Below are 12,949 nucleotides of genomic sequence, written 5' to 3'. Positions count from 1 at the left end.
CTCCTCTCTTCTCCTCCATGCCCAACGAGAGAGATGTACAGTATACCATTTGGAAAAGCCTATCCTGTGCAGTCATACTAAGGCCAAACAAACAGGAAGACATAGGCTTAGCTACCCCTTGGGCCGGGAGTTTGCAACATGGTGGAGATAGTAAACCTTGTGATAGAAAAATGACATACTTAACAGATTTTTTTATATTAATAGTAAACTATTATATATTTAACTAAGAGTAAGACTGGCCTGCTAAGGCTGAGTTTTTTAACGGGGTCCACTCTAGATTCCTGCAGCTAGTCTGGGTGTCGAGGACAGGGGTTTTACTAGAGATATCTTGAAGCTGACAACTGATAGATGTCTCGGTGATAAAACTTTACAGCCACATTCCAGTCTATCATTAGTGATTCGTGTGAGACGTATGTCTCCGGTCTAACTGGGAATGCATTCTATAGATGAGATAGTGACAGTCTGAAGGAATAGAACAAACATTTCAGTGTTCTCCCAGTGGGTCAGAAGTATACATACACTCAATTAGTATTTGGTAGCATTGCCTTTAAATTGTTTAACTTGGGTCAAATGTTTCAGGTAGCCTTCCACTCCAATACCTTGACTTTGTTGTCCTTAAGCTATTTTGCCTCAACTGTCCATTTGGAAGACCCATTTGCGACCAAGCTTTAACTTCCTGACTGATGTCGTGAGATGTTGCTTCAATATATCCACCTCATTTTCCTTCCTCATTTACATCATTTAGCAGAGGGGGGTTAGAAGGATTACTATATCCTATCCCAGGTATTCCTGGGATGCCATCTATTTTGTGAAGTGCACCAGTCCCTCTTGCAGCAAAGCACCCCCACAACATGATGTTGCCACCACCGTGCTTCACGGTTGGGATAGTCTTCTTCGGCTTGCAAGCCTCCCCCTTTTTCCTCAAATCATAACAATGGTCATTATGGCCAACCAGTTCTATTTTTGTTTCATCAGACCAGAGGACATTTCGCCAAAAAGTACAATCTTTGTCCCCATGTGCAGTTGCAAACCGTAGTCTGGCTTTTTTAATGGTGGCTTTGGAGCAGTGGCTTCTTCCTTGCTGAGCAGCCTTTCAGGTTATGTCGATATAGGACTCGTTTTACTGTGGATATAGATACTTTTGTACCTGTTTCCTCCAGCATCTTCACAAGGTCCTTTGCTGTTGTTCTGGGATTGATTTGCACTTTTCACACCAAAGTACATTCATCGCTAGGAGACAGAACGAGTTTCCTTCCTGAGCAGTATGACGCCTGCGTGGTCCCATGGCGTTTATACTTGCGTGCTATTGATTGTACAGATGAACGTGGTACCTTCAGGCGTTTGGAAATTGCTCCCAAGGATGAACCAGACTTGAGGTCTACAATTTTCTTTCTGAGGTCTTGGCTGATTTCTTTTGATTTTCCCATGATGTCAAGCAAAGAGGCACTGAGTTTGAATGTAGGCCTTGAAATACATCCACAGGTACACCTCCAATTGACTCAAATTATGTCAATTAGCCTATCAGAAGCTTCTAAAACCATGACATCACTTTCTGGAATTTTCCAAGCTGTTTAAAGGCACAGTCAACTTAGTGTATGTAAACTTCTGACCCACTGGAATTGTGATAGTGAATTATAAGTGAAATAATCTGTGTGTAAACAATTGTTGGAAAAATTACTTGTGTCATGCACAAAGTAGATGTTAACAGACTTTTGGCAAGTCTGTCAGGACAAAAAACGTGTGGAGGGGTTGAAAAACGTAAGTGTTTGTAAACTTCCGACTTCAACTGTATGTCTCACATGCACCACTAATGATAGACTGGAATGTGGCTGTGAAGCTTTATTCAGGGTGGAGCCAGCCATGGTTGAAGAAGTTTTAGGCTTGGTATATAAAGACCCGGTATTCCCTGTATGATTCAAGCACTTGGTCCGACAGTCAAGACTGTTGGATTGATGGCTTCATTATTGCAATAATCAATCAATATTAAATAAAGATGATTGTTTGAAGAAAAGAAAGTCTCTCTCAGTACTGAATTTCCACGACAACAGCAGGAGGGGGAATACATCAAATCCAGATGGCAAACATATTGAACAGTAGGCCAATACCCTGGTTTTAGATGTGAAACGTGATAGTAATTCACGAGCATAACCTCGATATACAGTATATCAGCACTGACCCTACTCCAAAGTCCTGTTTTGTTTTCAGAAATCAGTCCATTTCAGAGCAGCGTTAGATAAAACAGCACTGTTCAGAAGAGAGCAGGTCAGTCAGTTCCATATTTATTCCTGATTGAGTCAGACATGGCCAGGACACTGCATGGGGCTCATCTCCTCATGGCCACAAACACACCACCTACAGAGGAGCTAACAAGATGAAACAATGATCAGGCCTCCGCAGAGCCTTCTGGAGGTCAAGACACCCTGAAGGCAGAGAGACAGCCTCCTCGGCAGAGAGACAGCCTCCTCGGCAGAGAGACAGCCTCCTCGGCAGAGAGAAAGAGTTTAAGGCTAAATCCTGGTAAAAGCTGTAGCCTCCATGTTCCCTGCTGTTCCTTATCTCTCGGTGTATACAGTACACTGTTTAGGTTGTGTTAAGTGCCATTGTTTGTAGCTGTATTTTAGGCATGTGTTGGTAGGATTTGTGATGCTGTGTGAAATGGGAGGCACTGTGGTGTGTAATCTGGGATGAGGAGCGGAAACATACAGGAACTGCAGGCAGGATAAAATGAAAGCAAAACTACATTAGAGACACACTCAATCTGACAAGTAACAATTATGAGGCATGGTGACACCCCTCTAGTCAACACACACAGTCCCACACACGCACGGCTGGTGATGCGTTGCTTTGATCGGCTATAAGACGGAGTCTTTAATTAGAGCCAAGCAGCTGAATACATCCAGGAAACACATATTATTAACAAAGTGCATCAAATAATCGAAATGAGAAGATTAAAGGGGAAAGATGAGAAGAATCTTAAAACATCTACACAGGATAATTAATCAAAGGCTAAATCTTTTTGAATGCATGTATGAATATGTCTAGTCCTGGTTACGTTGACTATATCGCAGAAGGATGGTACAGTCCATAGGGCTAAAAGAAAAGCTCCACGTGTTAAGAACCACTCTAGATAGAGACCAATTCACTGCAGTCTTTAGAGACTCTCACACCCATGACGAGAGAGAGAGAGAGGCAGAGAGAGAGAGAGAGGCAGAGAGAGAGAGGCAGAGAGATAGAGAGAGAGAGAGAGAGAGAGAGAGAGAGGCAGAGAGAGAGAGAGAGGCAGAGAGAGAGAGGGGCAGAGAGAGAGAGAGAGTGGCAGAGAGAGAGAGAGAGGGGCAGAGAGAGAGAGAGAGAGGGGGAGAGAGAGAGAGAGAGGGGCAGAGAGAGAGAGAGAGGGGCAGAGAAAGGAGAGAGAGAGAGGGAAAGTAGAAGAGAGTAGAGGAGGGGCAGAGAGAGAGAGAGAGAGAGAGAGGCAGAGTGAGGAGAGAAGGAGAGAGAGGGGCATAGAGAGAGAGAGAGAGAGAGGCAGAGGAGAGAAGAGAGGGCAGTAGCGAGATGAGAGGAGAGAGGAGAGAGGGCAGAGAGAGAGGGGGCAAGAGTAGGAGAGGAGGAGAGAGAGAGGGGCCAAGAGAGAGAGGGCAGAGAGAGAGAGGAGAAGAGAGGAGAGAGGGGCAGAGAGAGAGAGGAGAGAGAGAGGGGCAGAGAGAGGAAGAGAGGAGAGAGAGAGGGCAGAGAGAGGAGAGAGAGAGGGGGCAGAGAGAGAGAGAGAGGGGCAGAGAGAGAGAGAGAGAGGGGGCAGAGAGAGAGAGAGAGAGGAGAGAGAGGAGAGCAGAGAGAGAGGGGGCAGAGAGAGAGAGGGCAGAGAGAGGGAGAGGGGCAGAGAGAGAGAGGGGCAGAGAGAGAGAGAGAGGGGCAGAGAGAGAGAGAGAGGGGCAGAGAGAGAGAGAGAGGGGCAGAGAGAGAGAGGGGCAGAGAGAGAGAGGGGCAGAGAGAGAGAGGGGCAGAGATAGAGAGAGAGGGGCAGAGATAGAGAGAGAGGGGCAGAGAGAGAGAGGGCAGAGAGAGAGAGAGAGGGGCAGAGAGAGAGAGGGGGCAGAGAGAGAGAGGGGCAGAGAGAGAGAGGGGCAGAGAGCGAGAGGGGCAGAGAGCGAGAGGGGCAGAGAGCGAGAGAGGGGCAGAGAGCGAGAGAGGGGCAGAGAGCGAGAGAGGGGCAGAGAGCGAGAGAGGGGCAGAGAGAGAGAAAGAAACAAAATGAGGAAAGGCAGCAGACAACAGGAAATGAATAAGGTTAGCCTAACTGCTGTAAGAGCCATGGGCCGAAAGTCAATGTATGACATATAATACACAAAGTAAGAGGAAGGAGAATGTCACAAAGGAAAAGGGAAGAGGGTTAGATAGAAAATGCAAGAGCGAGTCATTATTTGTTCAATGTTGCGCTCAAGATGTCATTACTTATTACACATATTAATGCATATTCATGACTGCTGAGGCACCAGTGACCCGTTGAGATCCCTGTCTGGCATGCTGAGTCTCCAGACCAGAAACAGGCCTGCGGCAGGCCGTCAGCTCTTTGCGGACGACTGACAGTTTACGCAGACAAACAGGCTCCCGCAGCACGGATACGGACACACACACACACACACACACACACACACACACACACACACACACACACCATCTTACTCATCTCATCCCTGCTACCCTGAGGCAGACAGCCAGGCATGACTCGGCTGACAGCGTCAGACTGACATTAAACCCCACATGGAGATGTGTGATCTGTGTCATTGACTCTGGGTTGTCTAGCAGCTCTATACTGAGATTCCTCAAGTCGTACTTGAGTAAAAGCAAAAGATACCTTAATAGAAAATGGCTCAAGTAAAAGTGAAAGTCCCCCAGTAAAATACTACCTGAGTAAAAAGTCTAAAAGTATCTGGTTTTAGATATACTTAAGTATCAAAAGTAAATATAATTGCTAAAATATTCTTAAGTATCAAAAGTATAAATCATTTCAACTTCCTTATATTAGGCAAACCAGATGGAGCGATTTTCTTGTTTTTCTAATTTACAGATAGCCGTTGGCACACTCCAACATAATTTACAAACGATCCATGTGTGTTTAGTGAGTCCACCAGATCGGAGGGAGCAGGGATGACCACGGATGTTATTTTGACAAGTGCGTGAATTGGATAATTTTCCTGCACTGGAGTAAAAAGTAGATTATTTTCTTTAAGAATGTAGTGGAGTAAAAGTAGTCAAAATATAAATTGTAAAGTACAGATACAAAAAAAAAAAATGACTTGAGTAAAAATACTTGAAAGTACTACTTAACATCACTGGTGTGGCTAGGCATATCTGAAACCTCCGAAGCTCAGAGTCAGTGAAATGATTTCTGCTGTACTGCTTATATACTTTGTATATAGTGGTTCTAGACTTTAAAAACAGAGTTGCCAAACTCAACAGCATGAACTCTGCTCTCCTCCATTTGTCCTGAGAGAAATGGGAGGCAGTGGAGCCAAGACAAAACAGAAGTTAATGGAATGAATACACAAACTTAATTACAGTACAAATGTCAACATGAGGAAGGAAAAAAAACGCTCACGTTACTCGCTCCAGCTTAGACGGTAGCTTAAGCGATATTTTCAACGGCTTAAAAAGAAATAAAGAGTGTGCCAGGAAGAAAGGTCAAAACTCTGCCCAGTAAAGTAGTATTGGAGAGTCAGAACATGAAAGGAGAGTTGGAGAAAAATTCTGACAATAACATTTCAGTGATTTTAAAGATGGTGGCATTAATTCAAGGGCTCTCCATCCCTCTGTGCTTCAAGTAAAAAACCCTCAACTTTGTGACAAATGTCACATCTATTTTGCTCAGGCAGTTCAGTTGCAGTGTGGGGGGAAGATTATTCATTTTCTAGAAGAATTGATTGCTGACGATTCTGTGCGTCATTGCCATCCTAACCCACTATTACAGCCCCTCAACTTCCTGGCCAGAGATGTTCCTTCCTGTATGTTACATCAACACATCTCGGGACCATGACGGCATTAGTAGCCAATCACAAGTCTCTATTATTACATTCAAAATGCCTCGACTTCCTGAAGAAAATCAAGCATCCGACCACGCCACTCCAGATGACAAGAGTAGCATAACATGGCGTGGAGTGGTGGCTGATTGCAATCATTGCAGAATGAAGAGTGGGGTAGAGGAGGGTACCGCCCACCTCCTTCCTCCCGCTAGGCTGCCTCTCACCTCTTCCAAAGATAGACCATCTCCCGCAGAGGTGAAAGTGCTGTACTTTTCATTGACAAAAAAAAACTACAAGAAACTGCTGGGTTTTTTCTCTTTATTTTTATTTTTTTAACTACGACCATTCACATTCAGTCATCCACATAAATCACTGTACTAACGCACCGTCAGAATCAAACCGCGATATTCAGCTCATGACTTCTGAGGCTGACCTTAACCCACCTGACTGACTGATTTCAATTTCAACATCAAGTTGAAAGTGCAGATAAGGGAGGGAGTATATATATGTCCTGAAAAGTTGGAGGTTACATAAGTAGCTGATTTAAATGGTTAGTATTGCAGTGTTGTAATTGTCTTTTTCTCTCCCAGTTGTTAATTACAGAACTTGACAACGTCATATTACTGTTCTCTGCCCTGACGGTATCCATAGCAACTGGCCATGGAAAAATTAAGTAGTCGAAGTCGGGAACATTAACCAGTATTGTCTAAATATCGCAGATCGCAAAAGTCCTAGTCAATGGCAGCTTTTTGAATAGCCATTTAGTAAACAGGGGGCACAGTAGGCTTATATCCCACACGGATTCGGAGAATTGTTATTCTACTCCTGTGGTGAAGGAGAATGACCAACAGGAGCGGAGGAAGGCAAGGTGCATTCTTAATTTACTTTGGAGTTCTGTTGGCATCCCACATATGCCTGTGTGCATTCAACTGAATGAAAAGCCGCACAAAGAAATGACCGTGCAAACATTTACTTTTATTCAAGATAACAAATTGAAAACTGTTTCTCACTCAATCTCTATGTTTTTGATGTTGTCATACTTGGATGAAAACAAACTCTTCTCTTCTGTATCGCTCCATGGTTGTTTAAAAAAAAAAAGTAAACATCAGCTGTCATTCATTCTACTGAAAAGATAGAGCTGGGGTAAGGGATATTGCCCTAGATACCTTTTTCATTTTTTTGATGAAATAACTTCAGGGGACCAGGACGCCAGAGGGGCTGAAAGTCTCAAGAGAACAGAGACGCACGCTGGTTCTATGGCTCTCTAGTTCTACAGTATCTTAGCAACAGGTTCCTGTCAGTTTAGAGGCTAAAATGAAGAAGTGGTGGAGGTGAGGGATGTAAAGATGGAGAAGAAAAGAAATGGAGGCACGCTCACCTCTTAGTCCAAAATAGAACCAGTCCAATTCAGTCCCATGTACATCCGGTCATTCCGTAGATGGTAAAGTGGCACAGAACTATCATATTCACTTTGCCAGACTCACCTTTCTTATTTATTTAACAGTACGACACCATTATTATACTAGCAGTGAGGGATATTTAATGTTGTATGAATGTCTTATACTAAGTACTCATATATAAATGCCAGGCTTCTTCAAATATAGTATTTACAGGTACTGCATCCTGATGTTACTGTAAATACCCTGCAAACAGACAGCTTTACACACTAAATCACTAGAGGAGAGAAAGGGAGAGCGAGACCCAGAGAGGGGTGGATGCATAGATGGGGGAAAAAAGACAAAGAGAGAGAGAGAGAGGGATGGGTGGATGGATAGACGAGGAGAGAGAAAGCTAGCGTTAACAAGGCAAGCTGCTTTTCATCCCTGGTCTGTTTAACGGACTTCATTTGCATGTCTATCAGCAGTGGGCTCTGAGGAGACGCGGGTCGAGTGAACGACTGTAGCACGGTCTGCCAGACGTGGCACTGATAGAACGCTCTTTCATGAAAACGGATAACGTGATTCCTTATTCTACATGTCAGAGGCATGTTCTACATTATTTATTTATATCCGAATGCTTCCCAAATGCTGGGCGGGCAGGTGGCCTAGCGGTTAAGAGCGTTGGGCCAGTAACCTAAAGATTGCTGGTTCAAATCCCGAGCTGACTAGTTGAACAATCTGTCAACTAGTCAGCTCCATTCGTTTCATATGAAGAGTGTGACTGCCTGGCTCAGTTATCAAACTAACATTAAGAGACTTGGTTGAGTAAAAAAAAAGATATATTATGCAGCTTTATTGTTTTAGTTAGAACAATTCAGATGAAAAGGGGGTGGATTAGACTGGGAAAAGTGCCTTATTTTTTATTTATCGTCACTCCTTTCGGCTCCCCTCTCAGGTTGGTACCAGCAGGCCTCGTCTTTTGTTCCATACCGTGTCTGCGAATACAACGTTTTCACCCCCACCACTCCCGGAAACCACTTTCTCAAAGCTAAGGATCCGGATCACGTACTGCACATGTCATTTACCATATAAAAACTATCAGCGTTTGTGTGATGTAGGCTAATCTCTATATTTGCTGCCATAATGTAGCCACTAGCCAGAGTTCCTGAAGAAAATAACACTACCTCGTTGACTACCTGTCTGCCTCCTGCTTAGACAATCTTTTGCAATGATGAGCCAAGAGAACGAAAGGCAAGAGAACGAAAGGCAAGAGAACGAAAGGCCTCCTACTGTGCCAAGTACCCATCAGTTTCACGTTGTGTCTGACCTCTTGGTTCTAACAAGGAGCAACAGATCTTATGACAGCAGCCCTAATGCTCCACCTCCTATCCTCCTCTTCTATTTTTCCTGGCCATCAGTCTTCTCATCCTGCTCTCTCTCGCTCTCTCTGAGTCCAACCTGGCTACTCTGATTGGCAAAGCTGCATTAAGGAGATGCTTTAATTGTTTGCAGGCTCTGTGTGCTTGTACACAGGCAGACAGTCACAGAATGGTGCTGTAGCCCTTCTGTTTCTCCTTCGGCCTACTTCTGTGCCCGTCTCTCTTTCCGTCCCATGCCAAATATACACAACAAATGCACTACAACAGTCAACTACAAGAGTTTAAAAGGTTGAACACCAGTAGAAAAGTTAGTGGTGGAGATCCACGTTCAAATGGCTTTATGGAGATAGAACTTTCTAGTTTATTTTTTTCCCGCCACTTAAAATGTACTTAAAAAAAATACATATCTTCACAGACATATAAAGAATCCTCTATAAAGCAATTATATGTGAATAACTCATTATAGAACATCTTGTAGTATCAACAAGGACTACAAATTCTAGGTTGCTAGCAACAACATCAGCGCAGCGTGCTAGTTAGCTTACTTAACCATCTACAAATTTAGAAGCAGACGGAAGATCTGTGCTATGTGAACAACAAAACATGTACTGCCGGCATTCTGGGCAGCGGTGCTATGTACCTTTCGGCCTTCAGTATCCTTGAGTCGTAACACACGAACTGTCAGATCAGCAGACTTCAACAAGGCATCTGTCCATTCCTCTCTCTTCCTCAAGGTATAACACTAAGCCCAAGCTCCTCGTCTCCTCATGTAGGCGGGACTAGGGATTGAAATAATTTCACTATTCGAATATTATCATGAATTTTTGTCAGATATCTGGATATTTGAAATACATGTTTTTTTTTTTTAAACTTATGTTTTGACCTGAGCACTGCTGCGCGAGGGAGAGAGGCTGGCGCTCCATTGCTGCAGCTGCGGCGGGGGCGGTGTGTGTGTGTGTGTGTGAGATGGGGGCGAGCAGATGGAGAGAGACGCAGTAGCCACTAGCAAAGGCAACTCAGCTACAGCCAATATTAGCTAACATGTAGCGCCTGTTTTGACTGGAGTAGCCTAGAGAAGCTAGCTAGGTAAGCTAGCCAGCTATAGCTAGCTACTGTAGGCTAATTGAAGCTACATGCTGAGCTTTCTCCCCAACCCCATTCCGATAAAACAGCCTACCTGTTGGTTTCTCATTGTAGCCTACTCTTTCTCATTTCACTAACTTTTAATTCTGTAATTTTATTCCATCCTGCATTGCATTAGAGAACTCTTACTCCACTTGCTACACATTGAGCTAATTTAGAAAAAGCCTTTTCAGTGTTAAAATAGGCCTAAACATGTTTTTTTAATGTAAAAAATAAGTATTGGAACACTACCCTCTGTTCGGATATTTGAATAAGAGTGCACGTCCCTAGGCGGGACACCATATGACTGAGGACCTGTCCCACCTGGCTTCCCTGTGGTGTGGGTGGAGGACACAGATGGAGGCCTTTACACCCTGTTTCCAGGCTCTAAACTGGGCAGCGTTAGCACAGAGCAAGACAAGCATCTGGGAGGCAGATTTCTGGAAGTGTAGACTCGCTACCCTGTCCCGCAGAAGTGGGAGACTGTAACCCTAACCCCCTCCATCTGGCTGGTTTGTTTCCAGCATGGAAACATCACCATGGAAACAGACCAAGCCTGGAATATTGAAGGAGAGGATGGCTACTTTGGTATTACCACCACTAGACTGTAGTGGTTCTGTGGTGAGTCACAGAGCACCAATCAGAAACAAACCTGCGATGGTGAATATGACCGCATCACTTACCTTCATAGTCCTTACCTTTATAGCTGCAGATGTCTTTAAAAACTCTCATCATTAAGTTGCTTGATGAAACACATACTGTTCCATTAGAAAACAGCTAATCTGGTAATGGGTTACATAACACTTCCCTGCCTGGTTTAAAGGTGGTGTTCTGGTGGCCTTACCTTGGCACGCTGTCCGCCGTCGTCGTATCGCCCTGGTCACTAGGTGGCGTCTTTGTTTTCGCCATCTCCTCTACAACAGTGGCCAGACCCTGCTGCTGCTGCTTCAGCTGGTGATGGTGGTGCCGTTGGTGGTGCTTCTCTCCCTCAGCGCTCTGTCCACTACCCTTTGGCCGCTGCCCCTCTTCTTCCTCCATCTCCTCTTCCTCCTCCTTCGTCTTCTTCCCCCGGCCTTCTCCCTCCTCGTCGCTCTCCTCATCTAGCATGTCGTCCACCTGACAAGAGAGAGGCGGTTTGGTGAGGCTTGGCTCCCCCAGGGTAGGGTGGTCTATACAGTACAGCAGGCCTCTCATTGTCCACCAGAGCGCAACATACAGTACACAAAACCTCTTCACATAGATCCCATCAGATGATTAGAGAACACACTGAACCAACCCCTCACTTTAACTCTTTTCTTACAGTTCGTTCTCTTGCACATCAGGTGGCAACAGCAGTTAACATGGCCCAGCAGCAAATTACATAACAGCTCTTCACATATGGATTCCTCTGGCCTGTTACCAAGTTTAATTACGGTCTATTCTGAAGGGAATAACCTATCAGATGCCTCTCTGCCTGCAGGGAACACCAATCAGATGCTGTTTGGACCTCCGTTATTCAGAGAGGATCATTTACCTGGAAAGTCTATAGGAATGCACTGAGTCTATAGAAAAACAGCTGAGTAAATATTTTCTTTCAATGTAATCTGATACATTATTAGCTAATATAAATGGTGCTGGATGGAATGGCGGAGGTTTTTACACGCTCCTGACCATCTGTGCCATTTTGTGTATTTTTTTGCGCCATCGTTTCCAGTGACCGAAAAGTGCTTCTGGACATCAGAACAGCTAACACTAACCTCAATTTGGACGAGTCAGAGACGAAAGACATTGATTATCCTGGAGCAGGCCCAAATCCCAAATCGCCTCTACCCTCTGTTCTATTGGCGAATGTGCAATCCCTGGAGAATAAACTGGACGAGCTCCGTTCAAGACTATCCTATCAACAGGACATTAAGGACTGTAATATACTATGCTTCTCGGAGTCATGGCTGAACAAGGACATGGATAATATACAGTGCATTCAGAAAGTATTCAGAACACTTGTAACACACTTTGTTGCATTTCAGCTTTATTCTAAAATGGATTAAATAAATAATAAATCCTCAATCTACACACAATACCTCATGGTGACAAAGCAAAAACAGGTGCATCCTGTTTCCATTGATCATCCTTGAGATGTTTCTACAACTGATTGGAGTCCACCTGTGGTAAATTCAATTGATTGGACATGATTTGGAAGGACACACACCTGTCTATATAAGGTCCCACAGTTGACAGTGCATGTCAGAGCAAAAACCAAGCCATGAGGTTGAAGGAATTGTCCACAGATCTGGGGAAGGGTACAAAAATATTTCTTCAGCATTGAAGGTCCCCAATAACACAGTGGCCTCCATCATCCTTAAATGGAAGAGGTTCAGAACCACCAATACTCTTCCTAGAGCTGGCCACCCTGCCAAACTGAGCAATTGGGAGAGAAGGGCTGTGGTCAGGGAGGTGACCAAGAACCCAATGGTCCCTCTGACAGAGCTCCAGAGTTCCTCTGTGGCGATGGGAAAACCTTCCAGAAGGACAACCATCTCTACATGGACTGGGAGGCAAGTCAGGATCGAGGCAAAGATGAACGGCGCAAAGTACAGAGAGATCCTTGATAAAGTCCTGAGCGCTCTGGAGCAGGTTCTCAGACTGGGGAGATGGTTCACCTTCCAACAAGACAATGACCCTAAGCACACAGCCAAGACAACGCAGGAGTGGCTTCGGGACAAGTCTCTGAATGTCCTTGAGTGGCCCAGCCAGAGCCCGGACTTGAACCCGATCAAACATCTCTGGGAGAGACCAGCCACACTCCCCATCCAACCTGACAGAGCTTGAGAGGATCTGCAGAAATGAAATGGGAGAAACTCCCCAAAATACAGGTGTGCCAAGCTTGTAGCGTCATACCCAAGAAGACTTGAGGCTGTAACTGCTGCCAGAGGTGCTTCAACAAAGTGCTGAGTAAAGGGTCTGAATACTTACGTAAATGTATTATGTCAATAAATTGTTTTATTTTTTTGCTTTGCCATCATGGGGTATTGTGTGTAGATTGATGCGGGGGAAAAAAACAATTTAAATC

General features: G+C 44.6%; 1 protein-coding gene across 2 annotated transcripts in view; it reads right to left on the bottom strand.

Moving 5' to 3' along the window:
* LOC115175756 (RNA polymerase II subunit A C-terminal domain phosphatase) overlaps window positions 1-12,949 on the bottom strand; it is a 112,045-nt gene that overhangs the window by 42,556 nt on the left and 56,540 nt on the right. For both annotated transcript variants that reach the window (XM_029735237.1, XM_029735238.1), the window contains exon 12: window positions 10,745-11,016. In XM_029735237.1, coding sequence (XP_029591097.1) covers window positions 10,745-11,016 — 272 coding nt within the window. The remainder of the gene's footprint in view (window positions 1-10,744; window positions 11,017-12,949) is intronic.

This window comes from Salmo trutta, chromosome 36 (assembly GCF_901001165.1).
Source record: "Salmo trutta chromosome 36, fSalTru1.1, whole genome shotgun sequence".
NCBI lineage: Eukaryota > Metazoa > Chordata > Actinopteri > Salmoniformes > Salmonidae > Salmo > Salmo trutta.
This window is presented reverse-complemented; position numbering and strand designations above follow the sequence as displayed.